This window comes from Canis lupus, chromosome 21, assembly GCF_003254725.2.
Source record: "Canis lupus dingo isolate Sandy chromosome 21, ASM325472v2, whole genome shotgun sequence".
Taxonomy (NCBI): Eukaryota; Metazoa; Chordata; class Mammalia; order Carnivora; family Canidae; genus Canis; species Canis lupus.
The window spans coordinates 28,081,633-28,100,764 of record NC_064263.1 but is presented as its reverse complement, the minus strand read 5'-3'; the positions used below and the strand labels follow the sequence as shown (position 1 = coordinate 28,100,764).

General features: G+C 36.1%; 2 protein-coding genes across 2 annotated transcripts; both read left to right on the top strand.

Annotated features, from left to right (window-relative positions):
- Nucleotides 1-1,192: 1,192 nt before the first annotated feature.
- LOC112667335 (olfactory receptor 51L1-like) lies at nucleotides 1,193-2,140 on the top strand. The gene has a single exon (XM_025458919.2). The coding sequence runs from the start codon at nucleotides 1,193-1,195 to the stop codon at nucleotides 2,138-2,140; it is 948 nt and encodes a 315-aa protein (XP_025314704.1).
- A 12,970-nt stretch (nucleotides 2,141-15,110) lies between these two features.
- LOC112667333 (olfactory receptor 52Z1P-like) lies at nucleotides 15,111-18,375 on the top strand. Its single transcript, XM_049098659.1, has 2 exons — nucleotides 15,111-15,123; nucleotides 17,417-18,375. The coding sequence occupies exons 1-2, from the start codon at nucleotides 15,111-15,113 to the stop codon at nucleotides 18,373-18,375; spliced, it is 972 nt and encodes a 323-aa protein (XP_048954616.1).
- The last annotated feature ends 757 nt before the right edge of the window (nucleotides 18,376-19,132 follow it).

Here is a 19,132-nt window from a genome sequence, read left to right as displayed (position 1 = left end):
CCTGTTTCATAATGCTTCTCATATCAAGGGTTTATTGATACCCTAAATTTTTCTGCAAATTATTCTAAATTCCAAGACTTTTCATCATCGCCTTTGCTCATGTTTTTTTTCTCTTTCTGGAATTCTCCTTTTTCACCACAAAGCCCCCTGTGTGGCACTTTTTTTCTTATTTAGGATCTTTCAAATATGACCTCAAATATTCTCTCCCAAGGTGCTTTCCTCAACACATGAACTTTGTATTCTGTAGCAGAATAATCTGGTTCACTCTATATTTTGACTTCAGAGGGCAGTTTCTAGGATGGGTGGTATTGTGAGCTCATACTCATTTTTTAAACACTTATTTGTTAAAAATAAATTTATAAACTTAACCAAATAGATCCTCCTTGCAAAAGCACTTAGAAGAACACTTACTTAACTCCACATCGCTTAAATATTTTAAAATTTAAAAAAGACTTAGTTCAGAGATCAGAAGCGATTTAGTGATCATCATGTAACTAGTGTCAGATGACAAATAGAATATTGACTTCCTGGACCCCAGTCTTGTTCTTTGGTCCACACTTTCAAGATGAAGTTAAGAGAGAATAAAGATACAGTAACAATAGAGTCAGTATCATCTCCCCAGTACCCTGGGATTATATTTTGAGAAAGACTCTATTTAATCAGGGATATGAGGCTGTTCTCTCTGCAAAGGTAAGATTTCTATATGGAGGACATTCACACTTTCCTCCTTTAAGCCCTCAATTCCCTTAATGGCCTCAAGAGGGAACATAAGCATAAGAATACTGGAGAGGTTTTTCTACTTACCACCTATCTCCCTAGACTTTAGTCACTGAACTAATTTTAGATTGTCCTCTCCTAGCAACCATACCACACTTCAAGTTAGAAAATGTTAGAAAAATTCAGAGACAACATTTCCATATGATATTTCATATCTTGATTAAAAATAGGGTTATATGTGGAAATTAAGTAGCTGATATGAGTCTCTTATTATGATCTCTCAACTGAAAGTTTACTAGTGTCTTCATGTTTCTCTTTGATGACAGCTTTGAATAGGTGGTGAAGGAAATTTATGTAGTCAACAGCATAAGCACAGAATGTGAACTTCATGACATAAGGATCATGGTGATGGTGTGCTAATCCAGACAGTTTTACTCTAGCCACAAAGACTACTGATTACTTCAAATGATACACCATGGTCTTTTTCAATAGTAGTACCTACAGACCCTTTCTTCTGAGTGGTTTCCCTGGTCTGGAAGACTCACATCCAGTGATTTCCATTTTGTTTTGTGCCCTCTACCTGGTTGCCCTAATGGGGAACATCATCATCCTGGTGGTTATTCGGGTGGAACAGTCACTTCATGCACCCATGTACTTTTTTCTCTCCATGCTGGCTGCTACTGACCTGGGACTCTGCACTGCCACCCTACCCACCCTGCTCCAGCTTTTCTGGTTTAAAGTTTGTGAAATAGACTTTGATGCCTGCCTCACCCAGATGTTCTTCATTCATGTGTTTTCCTTAATGGAGTCAGGCATCCTCCTCACCATGGCTTTTGACCGCTATGTGGCCATCTCCAACCCACTCAGGTACACTACTATTTTGACTGAGTCCACCATCACCAAGATAGGTGTGGGGCTTCTGCTACGGGCTGTGGCTGTCATCCTCCCAGGACCCTTTCTCATTAAACGACTCAGCTTTTGTAAGGCTAATGTGCTCTCCCACTCATACTGCCTACATCCAGATATCATTAAGCTCTCCTGTTCTGACCACCGAATAAATAGCATCTATGGCCTCATCATCATTCTCATCACCTTTGGAGCAGACTCTGTACTCATCCTCTTCTCTTATTTGAAGATTCTGATCACTGTGCAAGGCATTGCCTCCAAGGAAGAACAATTCAAGGCCCTTAACACTTGTGTGTCCCACATCTGTGCTGTGCTGCTGGTGTATATCCCTATGCTGGGGGTATCCATTATCCATCGCTTTGGGAAACATGTTCCACCCATGGTGCACATTATCATGGGTTATGTATACCTATTGATTCCTCCTGTTCTCAACCCTGTTGTATACTGTGTGAAAACCCAGGGGATACGCACCCGTATTCTGGGTAATCTACTGAAATTACAGCAGAGAGTACTTTAGGATCACATGTATTTCTGGAATAATCCTTATGAAATCAACTTCTAACTTGAGCAAAGAAACATATATCACTAGAAAGAGTAATATGTTCACAATCTATATGTACATATTTGTTTCTCGTATGGAAGTTGTCGAAGACAGTAACAATATCTTATGACTTTTCATTTACCTCAGGAGGCTCAAGGAAGACAGATTCAAAATAATGTACAAATAAAGGGTCAGTTTTTAATCATCTGTGTTGTCAGAAAGCCCTAGTATCCATGGAAACTAGCAGATTAGTAGGAAGATGTAGGATGCAAATCATAAGGTATTAAGTAGAATCCATGCTATCACTTGACCCTATGCAGTCTACAATGTAGCTTCTTATATCTTCCATAAGTGACTCTTCCATAATATTTTTACTACCTATCTTTGAAGTTATATAATTTTCTCAGCTTTCACTCTTGAGAGTTTTATCTTTAGATACTACTTTACAAATATGTTATCAAATTTTACTATGCACCGAATCAACTTCTTTGACATCTAATGATAGGCTTACATATAAAGCCTAGAAAACGAGGCCAGAAATTAAAGGATTGACTGAATATCTAACATGAACTGGGGTAATGGCATGCCAGGTACTATGCTTTGTCTCACATTTTTATTTTCTAACTAACATTCTCCCAATGTATGATATTATGTTTGAAATTATGTTACTAAATTTGGATAAAAGTAGGCTACTGACTTTTAGTATCTGTTGGGGAGTATGCTGCTGAGAATATTTGATAGAGGAAGCATGTTTTTCTTTGAACAGTACTCACTTTAAACAGTTTTTGCCTTCAAGTAGTTATTAAAATAATGATAAGAAAGAGAAATAACTGCCTCAGGTGCTTGCATTTGCAGGTTATCCTGCCAAGAATAAGAAGGAGATACTTTATCAGTCAGTAGTTTAATTTCCCAGAGGCTCTAGGGTGTTATATACATTCTTCACTCTCAAGTTTTGCTGATTTCAGTGGTTTTCATGTATATAATGAAGGAAACAGACAAACAATCTAACAAAATTCTGCAACATTATTCTTACAAAGATTTCTGGACATGAATAGGAAATTCACCGTATTTCTAAATGGTTGTATGGTAAAGTAGAAGCTTATAATCTTAACTCGTTGCCTCATGTATGCCTGTAAACAATCCATTGCCAGCCCTAGACACTCTGTCTAGATGTTCTGGAAAGATAATGGGTATTTCTGCATTGTTATTTTTAGTTTCACATTTTTTTTTTCATTTTCATCCTTTATATCATTCCAAACTCTGTTTTTGGAACTCAATGCCCTTATCTGACCTGGGAAATTATTTATTTATTTATTTATTTATTTATTTATTTATTTATTTCTGTGGAATATGTAAGTATCTCTTTTATTAAGATGGAGAACAAAAAAAATAAGATGGGGAACATGTATTTTTCACTGAGTATTCATACTAACAAGAAACCCAGTATACGTGTGATCTACAAGATATATGTTGAAAGTATAAAGAAATAAACATATAGTCACAAATTATTTGAGACATAAAACACAAAGTAGACAAAAAGCAAGGTCATAGTCTAAACAAAGTAAAATTACATAAATCTTATGAGTGATAGAAAAAAACAGTTGCATAGATGATTTTCTTTTGGAGCAACAGGATATTTGTGATTAGACATGATTCTCAGATGAATGGCAAAGGTGATACTGAGACCTATATTTGGTATATAGGAAAATTCTTCATGAATATCATATTATTAAGCCCTAACTTGAAAATTCCTCAGTGAAGAATGCAGCATAGTTTTATATTATCCAGTATTTTGATTGATATTTAATAATTTCTTAAATCTTGCAATGAAATATTTCATAGGTGTCAATTGAAGAATTCCATGATGATTTCAGATTGATGTATTAAAACAGATGATCACTAAATCACTTTGAACTAAGAGGGTATGTGATTTCAAAGTTCAGGAGTACCTGAAGGAATAAATATAATTTACTTAAAAATAAAAATATATAGGAGGACAAACTGCATTGATTCATGTCTCCAACCACTGAATGACATCATAATTATTTATCTTCACTAAAGGAATATTCTTATCTTATTGGTATTCTCTAACTATTACAATAAATTGTCTCACATCTCTGGCTCATCAATATTTAATTAGTCAATTTTTGTTTTTTTCCTCAAGTAAACATTTATGCATATACTCCTTTTAAGGATTTATTTATTTATTCGAGAGACAAAGGGAGTGAGCAAGTTGAGGGAGGGGCATAGGGAGAGAATCTTCAAGCCAGCTCCCACTGAGTGCCCTAGTGTGGAGCTTGATCTCACAACCCATGAGATAATGACCTGAGCTGAAGCCAATAGTCCAGTGCTTAACCAATTGAGCCAGCCAGGCACCCCCATAGACTCCTTTTAATTAATAATGTGTATATTTCTTTAATGTTATCATGTATACTCTCCATCAAAACTCATGGCTAGCAATGACAGTTTATATACTCCTGTCCTAATTAAGGTGATATATCCATACACATGAATAGTTATTACTTGACCATTGGCAACTGTTGCCTTGGAATTAGGATTATATACAGTAACAAGAATGATCAAAGGAAAGAACAAAGAATTATTGGAGTTGCCCATGAATTTTAATTGAAATTTGGGTAATCCAGTAGCAGTCATAATCATCTTTTTCTCTTACTTTCCTCTATAAATTGTATGAAGAATTTGGGAATCTGTGCTAAATCATCTTGGGAATAAAAAATTTATTGTAGTGCCAGCTTTGAGACAGGGGTACCTGACATAGGTGAAATAGATCTGTGGAAGTAGAAGTATCAAAACCCCCAAATAAATCCAAAGACATTTTTCCACTAGGTAAAATTCAGAAATGTTAAAACAAGGAACCTATGCTTGACTTTTATCTTTTAAAACTTAGCTGTGAAAATGTCATTACCTATCTGTGTTGCTATGCACACCAGCAGTATGGACACTTTAAAACTACTGGAGGAGAAAAAAAAAAAAAAAACAACTACTGGAGGGTTTCCATATCAATTTTATAGAACTAGGATGTTTTTGTGACTCTTTACTCAGTTCCAGTGTCAGTAAATTGGAAAGATAAATAGAGATGATGGCAAAGAGAATAAGCCCTCTATGTATTCTAGAGTCAGTGGAGTTTTTAATGATTCAAGGTAAAAGGAGGATTTCTGCAACACTTGTTTCCTAAACTAAGTATGTCAACTCCCCTTTCTTGACTCTCTGCTCTGTTGTGCATCCCTCATGGTACTGAATCTGCATCTCCATAATTATGTTGTTTTCTCATCTTTAATCTACTTGACAAGATGATAGTATTCCTTAAGCCTGCATAAATGCAATGTGAATGGTAAGAACCATTAGGCAATAACAATGGTCCTGAATCTAGTGATTAAATAAGCCCTGAAATTCATATAGTTCAATCTTCATGCAACACTGAAATTCCTACTCCAATATATCTGACAATTTTTTACCAGACTGACTACAAGTATTTTTAGTTTAGAAAGAGCAGAACATAGCACACCATTCCAGACACTCTTAGGAACTCCTTATGAAAGCTTGTGTAGAGCTACCCTAGATACAGCAAAAATCACCCTAGGTATAAACAAGCCCTATGAGAAGGAGGCATGCTGGTCAGAATCAGTTTCCATTCTGACTTCCTTAATTCCAGAAAACTAACTCCTATCTTCAATCACTCTCTCTCCCTATACCCTCCTGTAATGCACATTTGTTAGTTGTCTCTTCAACAGCATGTCCCCTTCACCCTTACTAATACTACTCCAGACATCCCAGCATGGGGTTTGAATGGGATTGACCACATCTTCAGAGTAGGCTCCAATTATCTTAATATAATCAGCAGATACATTTCACCTCACCACAGTTATCAATTCAAGAAAGACACAGGTCAACTCAGACCAATTTCTGTCACTGGATTCATCTCTGAGATTTCATTTTAAACACTGTACTGGTTCTCTGTTTCCTCTTGGGTATGAAGGAGGACATAAACATTCCTAAGAATTACCTTCTTGGAACCTTGAAAAGAATACCTGCTAATAATGGAGCCAATGGTAAAGAAGCAAAACTGAGAACTGGAGAAGACAGAGAAAGATTGGGTCCATGTTATGTTCAAACTATTCAAAAACCTTTTTATAAACCTACCTCTTGATTTAAGGAAACTTAAATGCTTCTTGCTAAGTGAAAGAAGCAAGGGGAGGTCAGCTAGAAAGATTGTAGAGTGGGAGGAGCCTAGGCTTTCCTTGTCCCAGGGATACAACCAGATAAAAGTTATATCACTTTAAATAACAGAGAAAATGATTCAAAGACTGGCAGAACAAACACCACAATTAAAGGTTAAAAAAAGGGCACATTAAAAAAATAATGGAAGGGCAAAGATGCAGTTTAGTAATGTAATGGACTTTGGAAGTCTGTGGTGGAGATGGAGCAGGTAACATGGAAAAGGATGGAAATAGACTTTCACACCAGGCAGCCCTCAAAAGGGGAGAATAAATCCTCATAACCTTTGCCTTTGAAAGTGAGGGGGGCAAATATTGTGAGTTCTTAACAACCAGTGACACTTAAAGCCTGGAGTTTTTTTAAAATATGCATGCTGGGTTGTGGAAGAGCCTAGAAGGCATTAGGAAGTGGAATCCCTGCCCTTAAAGACACAGCAAGACAAATAGTGCATGCAAATATAGCATAGAAGCAGCAGTTTGAGAAACACTAGGGGTAGACATGGAGGAGAGTGATTTTTTCATCTCAGAGAGACAGGGGTCATCTGCAGAAAACCCTGCAGAAATAAAGGTGTTGGCAGGTACCATTCCCTCCTCTGTTCTCCAGCATAAACAAGGGTTACCTGAGGACCAGGGCAGTGCTGTCACTTACTCCCTAACTTGCTTGCACCAATATCTGCCCTCTTGTGCTTTAATAGAACAGCCCTTCCCAGTCATGTTCACCTTAGTCCCCATACTGTTTGTCCCCTCCAGGAGACCAGCTCCAGCCCAGACAATACCACATTTCCCAATCTTGCATTTTCCAGAACCTAATTTCTGGTGGTGGCAGGAGCAGTTTTCATTTTGCAAACAGACCACTGCACATCTTGTTAAAACACACCCCATCTTGTCAAGAGACCACACAGTAGCCACAAGAGGCAAAGAAAGCCTCTGCAGACAACTGGGCTGAAAGAAAAAGAGGTCAAGACTCAACAGAGTACATACAACAACATAGGAAACCATTCCTAAAGTGCCAGGCCCTGGAGAACAGGAGACACTGCACTGTAGGACACTCTAGGACCTCTCCTTCATAAGGCTATTATTGTTAAAGAGCAAGGAAGTAGCTGACTTTCTAACACAGAGAAGCAGACACAGAGAGTTAGACAAAATGGGGAGACAGAGAAATATGTCCCAAATGAAAGAATAGGAAAAAAACACAGCAAGCAACCTAAGCAAAACAGATATAAGTTCTTTGCCTCATAGAGAATTTAATGTAATGATCATAAAGATACCAAGAAGAGTAGAGAACATCAATAAGACCCTTAACACTGAGTTTAAAAAAATCAGAGTTGAAGAACACAATAAATGAAATTTAAAGTATACTTGATAGGATAGATAGCAGTCTAGATGAAGCAGAGAAAAAAATAATGATCTGGAAGATAGAGTAATGGAAAGAAATCAAGGTGAGCAATAGACAGGAAAGAATATTACGCAAATTGAGAATCATCTTAGGGAACTCAGTGATCCCATTAACTATAATGACATTCATATTATAGGGATCTCAGAAGAAGAATAAAGAGAGAAGGGGATTGAAATTTTATTTGAATAAGTAGTAGCCAAAAACTTCCTTAATCTGAAGAAGGAAACAGATATCCAGATCCAGGAGGCACAGAGATCCCTCCAGAAATTCAACCCAAGGAGGTCCACACCAAGACAAATAGTAACTAACATGGCAAAAAGCAGTGATAAAGGAAGAACTTTTAAAGCAACAAGAGAAAAGAAGACAGTTACATATAAGAGGAAGCCCCATAAGGCTATGAGCAGATATTTCAGCAAAAATTTTGCAGGCCAGAAAGGAGTGGTATAATATATTCAAAGTACTAAAAGGGAAAAAGTCTCCAGCCAAGAATACTCTTCAAAAAGGTTATCATTCAGAATAGAAAGGAAGATTAAGAGTTTCTCAGAAAAACAAAAACTAAAAGAGATCATGACCACTGCATCATCCCAATAAGAAATATTAAACGGGATACTTGAGTGGAAAGAAAAGACCATAAGTGAAAGTATTAAAAGTAAAAAACACAAAATCAGTAAAAATAAGGATTTCTGTACAAATCAGTCGAGGGACTCATAAAATAAAATGATGTAAAATATGATACCATATGACTAGGATGTGGAGAGAGGAATAAAGAATGGATTCAAACTTAAGCAACCATCAATTTAATATAGATTACTATATACATAAGATGGTAACCACAAGTCAAAATCCAGTAATGATTATGCAAAGAACAAAGTGAAAGGAATCTAAGTAGATTACTAAAGAAAGCCAACAAACCATGAAAGAGCAAGAGAAGAATAGATCACCGAAAACCTATAGAAACAATCACAAAATAAGTAACAAAAGGGTAATAAATACAGATATATCCATAATTACTTTGAATGTAAATGAACTAAATTATCCCATCAAAATACATAGGGTAACAAAGTGGATAAAAAACAAGAATCATCTATAGATCATCTATACGCTGCCAACAAGAAAGTTATTTCAGACCAAAAGACACCTACAGATTGAAAGGGGATGGAAAAACATTTATCATGCAAATGGATGTCAAAAAAAAGCATAGGTAGCTATACTTCTTTGGAAAAAAATAGATTTTAAAACAAAGACTGTAATAAGAGACAAAGAAGGACACTAGAACAATAAAGGGAAAATCCAACAAGAGGATATAACAATTGTAAAAATTAATGCACCAAACATGGGAGCACTCAAATACATAAAACAATAACAAACAAAAGAGGATAATTGATAAGAATACAATAATAATACGGAACTTTAACACCCCACTTACAGTTATGGACAGATTATCCAAATAGAAAATAAAGGACATGGTGGCCTTGGTTGAGACACTAGACCAGATAGATTTAATAAACATTTGAGAACATCCCATCCTAAAACAGAAGAATACACATTATTTTCAAGTGCACATAAACGTTCTCAATATAGATCACAAATAAGCCACAAAACATGTCTCAAAATTAAAAAAAAATTAGGACCATTCGTATTTTCTGACCATAGCCCTATGAAACTAAAAGTCAATTTCAAGAAAGAAACCTGGAAAACTCACAAATATGTGGAGATTAAATAACATGCTACTAAATAAAGAATAGATCAACCAGGAAATAAAAGAAGAAATAAAAATTGCATGGAAAAAAATGAAAATAAAAACACAATAGTCCAAAATCTTTGGGATGCAGCAAAAGTGGTTTTTTTTGTTTTGTTTTGTTTTTTTCAGGGTCCATGCAGGGAGCCTGATGTGGGACTCGATCCCGGGTCTCCAGGATCACACCCCGGGCAGAAGGTGGCGCCAAACCGCTGGGCCATCAGGGCTGCCCTATTTTTATTTTTTAAAGATTTTATTTATTAAAGACACATGTCATTCATGAAAGATACACAGAGAAAGAGGCAGAGACACAGGCAGAGGGAGAAGCAGCTCCATGCCAGGACTCTGATATGGGATTTTTTTTTCTTTTTTTTTCTTTTTTTTTTTTTTTACTTTTTTTTTTTAATTTATTTTTTATTGGTGTTCAATTTACTAACATACAGAATAACCCCCAGTGCCCGTCACCCATTCACTCCCACCCCCCAACAAAAGTGGTTTTAAGAGGGAAGTATATAGCACTGCAGGCCTACCTCAAGAAAAACCTCAAATAAGCAACATATCCTCACACCTAAAGAGGCTAGAAAAAAAAAAACAAACAAAGCCCAAATTCAACAAAAGAAAAGAAATCATAAAGATAAGAGCAGAATAAATGATATAGAAACTAAACAAAACAAAGAAACAGGGGTGCTGTGTAGCTTAATTGATTGAGTGTCCAACTCTTGATTTCAGATCAGGTCATGATCTCAGGGTCATAGATTGAGCCCTCTGTCAAGCTCTGTGCTCAGCATGGAATCTGCTTGCCCTTCTCCTACTTTCTTATATAAATAAATAAATAAATAAATAAATAAATAAATAAATAAATTCTTAAAAAAAGAAAGAAAGAAACTTAAAAAATAGATCGATGAAACCAGAAGCTGATTCTTTCAAAAGATCAACAAAGTACATAAATCTTTAGCTGGGTTCATCAAAAACAGTTTTTAAAAATTAATTAATTAATATAAGGAGGCCCCAAATAAAATTACTAATGAAAGAGGAGCAATAATAATCATCACCTCAGAAACATAAAACCTATCAAAACTAAAACAGCAAGAAATAGAAAATCTGGACAAACCAAATTAACAGCAATGAAATTGAATCAGTAGTCAGAAAACACTATCCCCCAAAAAAGTCTAGGAAAAGACAGCTTCCTGGGCAAATCCTACCACACATTTAAAGAAGAGTAATACCTATTGTCAAACTATTCCAAAAATGGAAGAAAAAGGAACACTTCCAAATTATTCTGGGGCCAATCACCTGATAACAAAACCAGATAAAATCATCACAAAAAAAAGAGAACTATAGGCAAATATCTCTCATGAACAGAGATGCAAAAATCCTCAGCAAAATATTAATAAACCAAATTCAACAAAACATTAAAAAAAATCATACGGCACAATTGGGGTGCCTGGGTGGTTCATTCAGTTAAAATATCTGCCTTCAGCTTAGGTCATGATCTCAGAGTCCTGAGATTGAGTCCTGTGTTGGACTTTGCACTCAGAGAGGAATCTGCATCTCCTTCTGCCTGTACCCACCCCCCACTCATTCTCTCTCTCTCTCTCTCTCTCTCTGTCTCAAATAAATAAATGAAATCTCTAAAAAAAAAAAAATCATGCATCACAATCAAGTGGGATTTATTCCTGGTATGCCAGTGTGGTTCAATATTCTGAAAACAATCAATCAATCAATGTCACATCAATAAGGGAAAGGATAAAAATCATATGATCATTTCAATAGACACAGAAAAAGCATTTGACAAAGTACAACATGCATTTGTAAGAAAAATCATCCACAAAATTGATGTAGAGGGAACATATCTCAACGTAATAAAGGTCTTGTGTGAAAAAACCACAGCCAACATCATACTCAATGGTGAAAAACTGAAAGCCTTTCCCCTAAGGTCAGAGCAAGACAAGGATTTCCACTCTTACCACTTTTATTCAACACAGTTCTGGAAGTCCTAACCACAAGAATTAGACAATGTAAAGAAATAAAAATCATCCAAATTGACAAGGAAGAAGTGAAACTCTCAGTATTTTCAGATGACATGATACTATATGTAGCAAACCCTACGGACTCCACCAAAACGCTAAAGACTACTCCACTCTTATAACTGGTAAATGAACTCAGTAAAGTCACAGAATACAAAATGTACAGAAATCTGTGGCATTTCTTTTTTTTTCTTTTTTCATTTTTATAAATTTATTTTTTATTGGTGTTCAATTTGCCAACATATAGAATAACACCCAGTGCTCATCCTGTCAAGTGCCCACCTCAGTGCCGGTCACCCAGTCACCTCCACCCCCCGCCCACCTCCTCTTCCACCACCCCTAGTTTGTTTCCCAGAATTAGGAGTCTTTCATGTTCTGTCTCCCTTTCTGATATTTCCCATTCATTTTTTCTCCTTTCCCCTTTATTCCCTTTCACTACCTGCACCCCGACGTTTATAGCGGCAATGTCCACAATAGCCAAATTGTAGAAAAAGCCTCAGTGTCCATCAAAAGATGAATCTGTTGCATTTCTATACATCACTAATGAAGCAGTAGAAAGAGAAATTAAGGAATCAATCCTTTTTACAATTGTGCCAAAAAATAGGAATAAACTTAATGAAAATGGTGAAAGATCTGCCTTCTAAAAACTATGAAATACTGATGAAAGAAATTCCAAGATGCAAAGAAATGGAAAATCACTTCCATGCTAAAGGGTTGGAAGAACAAATATTGTTAAAATGTCTATACTACCCAAAGCAATCTATAGTTTTAAAACAATCCCTATCAAAATACAGGAGCATTTTTACAGAACTAGGACAAACAATCCTAAAATTTGTATGGAACCACAAAAGACCTTGAATAGCCATAGCAATCTTAAAAAGGAAAACAAACTGGAGGTACCACAAATTCAGATTTCAAGTTATATTACAAAGCAATAGCAATTAAAACAGCATGGTACTGTTATAAAAATAGACACATAGATGAATATAACAGTTTAGAAAAGCTAGAAATAAACCCACAGTTATATGGTCAATTAATCTTTAACAAAGGAGGAAAGAATATCTAATGGAAAAAAGACAATCTCCTCCACAAATGGTGTTAGGAAAACTGGAGAGCTACATGCAAAAGAATGAAACCAGACCACTTTCCCTCACCATACACAAAAATAAATTCAATTAAAGACCAAAATGTGAGGTTGAAATCACAAAAATCCTTGAAGAAAGAAGAGGCAGTAATTTCTCTAACATTGGCCACCGCAGCATTTTTCCAGATATATGCCCTGATGCAAGGGAAATAAAAGTCAAAATAAACTACTGGAACTACATCGAAATTAAAGAGTTTCAGGCAGCCCCAGTGGCTCAGCGGTTTAGTGCTGCCTTCAGCCCAGGGTGTGATCCTGGAGTCCCAGGATCGAGTCCCATGTCAGGCTCCCTTCATGGAGCCTGCTTCTCCCTCTGCCTGTGTCTCTGCCCCTCTCTCTGTGTGTCTGTCATGAATAAATAAAATCTTTTAAAAAATACACAAAAAAATTAAAAAGTTTTTGCACAGTGAAGGAAACAATAAAACTAAAAGGCAACTTATTGAATAAGAGGACATATTTTCAAATTATGTATCTGATGAAGGGTTAGTACCCACAATATATAAAGAACTGATACAACTTAAAATAATCCAATTTAAAATGGGCAGAAGACATGAACAGATATTTCTCCAAAAAAGACATACAGATGGCCAACAGACACATGAAAAGATGCTCAACATCACTCATCATCAGGGAAATGCAAATCACAACTACAATGAGATATCACCTCACACCTGTCAGAATGGCTAAAATTAAAAGCACACGAAACAAGTACTGGTGAGGGGATATGGAGAAAAAGGAAACATCTTGAACTTTGATAGGAATGCAAACTGGTGCAGTCACTGTGAAGCAGTGTGGAAATTCTTCAAAAAAGAGTAGAACTATCCTAGAATCCATGAATTGCACTAGTGGGTATTTATCCTCCAAATACCAAAAACAAAACAAAAACAAAAACAAAAAAGAACCCCTAATTCAAAGGGATGTATGAGTGTTTATTGCAGCCTAATTTATAATGACCAAATTATGGAAGCAGCTCGAGTATCCATCAATAGATGAATGCATAAGGAAGATGTGAGATATATATGTATAACTCAGCAATAAAATTAATGAAATCTTACCATTCATTATGACGTAAATGGAGCTACAGAGTATAACCCGAAGCAAAATAAGTAAATTAAAGAAACACAAATACCCTATGATCTCACTCATACATGGAATTTAAGTAACAAAACAAATTTAAAAAGAGGGGAAAAAAAAGAAAGATAGAGACAAATCAAGAAACAGACTCTTAATTATGGAGAACCAATGGGGAGGTGGGTGGGAGGATGAATGAAATAGTTTATGGGAATTAAGGGTACACTAATGAGGAAACAGAAAGGAAGGGAAGAAAGGGAGTGAAGTGGATCCAATCCAGAAGGGCACCAATAGGGCATATTTTCAACTGTAGGACGTTGTGGAAAGAATAAAACTATGGAGATGGAACAAGATAAATGGTTGTCAGAAGGCATAGAAGAAAGGAGGGATAAATAGGTGGAACACAAGGGATTTGTAGGGCAGTAAAACTATGGTGTGTGCAATCTTCTTTGTGATTTTAGCCTTTTTCCAGAAAATTGGCTTTGTCTGCCTACCATAGGCACTTGGTTTCCCACCATAGCACCTCTTTCCCTGGGCATAAAGGGAATCTTTGCCCTGGCTTATCTATGGTGACAAATGTATCATAGCAATGTGAGGTGCTAATAATAGGGAGAATAGATTGGGTAAGAAGGATTATATGTGAAACTCTATACTTTCTGATAAACCTCAAATTGCTCCATAAAGCAGTATATGTTAATTTATAAAGCTTCATTTGAGAAATGGGAGTTATTTAAATATACAGTCATGCTTTTCCCTTAGAAAAACCTCAAAATATCTCACTGAGGTACACTTGGTCACATATAAACATGTATTAAAATTGCCTCAATAGTTGGGCTTTGTCATAAAAGATGTCCATGTTCCAGAAGAGTCATTCAGGAAACTTTTTTTTTTTTTTGGTACTCCTTAAAGGGCACTTACTGAACTGGCAAAGACTGTGCAGAGATGCTGCGCTGCTCAGAGACTTGTTTGAGATGGAAAATTATCAAATGCAGTTCAAAATTGGAAAATACAATTTCACAAATATGAAAGATAGGTTTAGTCAGCTAATCCACATACCAATTGTAGGTCTCAGGTGCAAAATAAATCACTTGGCCCTGTAAAATTCCCAAAAGACTTCTTGGCCCAGAGGTTATTCCTGGAGTTCTTGTTGTAAATATCTGTGTACAATAAAGGTATATATATGTATGTATATTTATACACACACAAGCACACATACATTCTCTGAATCCCTATAAGATAGACCTGACATTTTTATCTAACATCTAAGAATATCCATGGGAAATGCTAAGAGGAAATTCAAGATCTGCCTTTGTATATTCCCAGTGGTTTAGAAAAACCATGCATGTAAAAGGTAAGTTAGAATAGTTTCCTGGTTAAAACTGTGGGTGCTGCAATTAGGATCCTTGATTTCAAAACAGGCTTCACATACTGCTTAGTAATGTAATCTTAGGAGAATCCTTGAGTATCTGAGTTGTCTTCTACGTAAAATTAGGATAGTAACATAGTTACTTCATATAGTAGTTGTTACCCTTAACACCCAAGTAAAGTTATTAGAATAGGTTTTAGGAAAATGCTTAGCACATTGCAACCATTAATATGTATTTCCAATGATTATTTTTACCATTACTGCTATGTTGCCCATCCCTGTGCTGATATGTGATATGTCTTCTATTCAAATATGCTGTTATTTTCTGTGTAGTTATTACACAGCAAAGCTGGGTACTGTAAGAGACAACCAGATAAAAGAAGCAAAGCCATAATCTTACCAGGCTAATAAAATTGTGGTTACACCTCCACATTTTTTATTTTTTTCACCTCCACATTTTTAACAAAGTAACCATTCAAAAAATCCCTCTAAGAGTTGCATTAAAAACCATTTCATCTCTCCCATATGTTTGCCTTTTGATGAGAAATTTTGTCTTTTCTTTCTTATCTCAATGTTATGAGAGAGAGAACAATGTAAGGGAGAATAGAATAAATATATATTAATTCACGTGATAATATGCTCTACTTATTGTGAAGGGCTGGAATAATCTCAAAAAGGTTCCAATTAATAATTAAAGGGTTAATAAATATTTTACAATGCAGTGTAGTTGTCCATCTAAGTGATGGTATGACAGCCCCACCTGAAAAGTGGACCCTTTGTGGATTCTAGATTTTGATAGCTCTTTTTAGTTGAAACAGCATTTATTGCCTATCACTTTGAAACTTCTCAAGATTTGCAGTCAAGAGCATTCATAAACATCCTTGGTGGCTTTGCCAAAAGTACTGCACTTAATTAAAAACTTGACTAGTTGAGTTAATGTTTTATTGACTTGGGAAAAGAATAATTTTATATTGGGGATGCTTTTTAAAGAAAGCTATTGTTATTTTACAATGTTTTGATATAAGTAAGAACTATTGGGGCACCTGGGTGGCTCAGTGGTTGAATGCCTGCTTCATCTCAGGTCGTGGTCCTGGGGTCCTGACTGAGTTCCACATTGGGTTCCCCACTGGGAGCCTGCTACTCCCTCCGCCTATATCTCTGCCTCTCTGTGTCTCTTATGAATAAATAAATAAAATCTTTTTTTTTTAAGTAAGAACTACTGAAACTTTAAAACGTTTCTAAAATGTTATTCTTTTTTGGTGAATATGAAAATCGAAATTACTCTGTAAATGGGTCTTTCAATGATAGGTATTGAATAATCATGGTCCTTGACATCTTCAGTGACTGTCTTGTTCTGAAAGAGAACACTCTATACTCTGGATTTTTATTGTCTTCCTTGATTCCATTTCACGATCCTTAAGAGTTAACGCTTTTTAGTATCTGAATGATACTACAACTTTGGCATAGCAGTTTAAATTTCATGTTAACTCAACCATTGTCTTCAAGAATTCAAATGAGAAGCAGATGAGTAAAACTTTTTCTTTACTGTAGCAAAAGTAGGGCAAGAAAACATCTCTCATATCACCAAGATGGGAAACAACAATTGGAGTCTTCATGCTGGTCCATTATGTACAGTTTATTGTCCAACCCATGTCCTCCCCTTCAGTTTGTTTGTCAAAGAATGGAATATTAACCCTCTCCAGACTTCTATGCAGTGTTACAGAGAAAACAACTTTTACTGTATTTAATAAATTATTATGAAGTTAGGCAAAAACTACATACAATACATAGCACCAATCAAAGTTCAAATGACATATACATAAATTATGTGGTTATAACAATTAGTTTACAAAAGCAAGGATTTCAACCCTTATTTTTCTGATACACAATTTATTTTTCCAATTTTAGTATATACGCTGCTGAAGTGAGTACCACAATTTATTTTTCAGAGAGAATAGAACACTCCATAAAAGGGAAGTGGTTTGCCCATAATCATTCAGATTTTTTGGTTTTGTTTGTGTTTTTGTGGTTTTTGTGTGTGCACGGGGCTTGATCTCAAAACCTAAAGATCAAGAGACACATGCACTATCAACTGAGCCAGCCAGACACCTTCATACCTTCATTCAGATACTTAATAACTTTTCTCAGACCATTTTATTCTCCTTCCATTTCACCATGCCAAAATTGATACTTAGGTTTTTAATAGGATGAAGGAATAAATATGTGTTTTCATTTAGTATGTACTTTACCCATTTTCTTTCTATGTTTCATATAACAGACTTGGCTCACCTGTCTGTAAGAATATCCAACTCTACATCTGCTCACTTCACTGCCTTTCTGCTGACTGGAGTCCCAGGATTAGAAGACTTCCAAATCTGGATCTCCATCCCCTTCAGCTTCATGTACCTTTTGGCTGTGATAGGCAATGGTCTGGTTATGACAGTGGTGGCCTGGGACAGAAACCTCCATGAACCCATGTATCTCTTCCTGGCCATGTTGGCACTCAATGATGTTTTCCTTTGTACAGTCACAGTGCCCAAAATGCTTCTCATCTTCTGGCAGGGCCCTTCCCCATCAACGTTTCCTGCATGTCTCACACAGATGTTTTTTGTTCATGCTCTGTTCCTCTCTGAGTCTGCTGTTCTCTTGGCCATGGCTTTTGATCGCTATGTGGCTATCTGTGCACCACTCCATTATGCAACCCTACTTACCGGCTCTCTTATCAGCAAGGTAGGTCTGGCTCTGGTGGCTCGGAGTGTGGCTGTGGTCACCCCTGGTGTCCTCCTCATTCTCCGGTTGCATTTCTGCCGGAGCAATGTCATCCACCATACCTACTGTGAGAACATGGGCATTGCCAAGTTGGCCTGTAATAACATTTCCCTTAATAGCATTTATGGGCTCACTGCTGCACTCCTCACCACAGGGCTAGACTTTGTCCTCATCTCCCTGTCCTACTGTCTAATCCTGAGAACAGTCTTCCAACTACCTTCTAGAGAAGCCCGGACAAAGGCCTTTGGAACATGTGGAGCTCATATATGTGTCATCTTGATATTTTATACTCTAGCCTTCTTTTCCTTCTTTACCCATCGCTTTGGAAATCACATACCCAGGCATGTCCTTATCCTCCTGGCAAACCTCTACTTATTGGTGCCACCTACTATGAACCCTATTGTTTATGGAGTAAAGACAAAAGAGATAAGGATGCGTGTCTTGGGGCTCTGTAACCAACCAAAATGACCCAAGCGCTATGAAGCAACAAGGATTTGGTGAGTACGGGATGGAGGATCAGATTTAAATGTCAAGTGTGAATCAACCTGGGCAAATCTATTCTCTGAATACTTAATCTCGGGATAGAGCTTAAGATATTCACATTTCCAAATGCTGTCTTCCCAACCAGGGTAAACAGGAAGCTAATAGGCAAATGCTCTAGTAACATCAAGGAGTAGCTCAACATATTAAGGTAATAAACAGTGGAATGTTACTGTAACAGCATAGGGGACTTAAATATCCCTTTTGTAATACATAATGCCTCTCTTATGTCAATTTGCTATGGACGATCTTAGCTCAGTTTCCAGCTTCATCATTGCATCCACAGAATCCAGAGTATACAAATAATTTAATAAATATTTGTTATAAATAAATAAATAAATAAATAATAAATATTTGTTAAGTAGATAAATGTATTAACTAATCACATGCTAACTGCTGATAATTTTATGTAAGAAATGACCTAATATGTCTTTATGTATTATATAGAATGTATACTTTAAACACTTCTTTCTTTTCCTCTGAAAAGTATTTCCCTTAGCTTGCAAAAATGTCTGTTTCATAGCTCCTTTAATATCATACTGTAATAAAGATTCTTTTGGTTGCACACAATAGAAAGTTACTTTGGTTAGATTAAGTAAACAAACCAACAACAACAACAACAAAAAAGAATCTGAGGAATGGCATGACATCCAAGAAATTTTGAGTATCTGTGACTTAGGAAGGA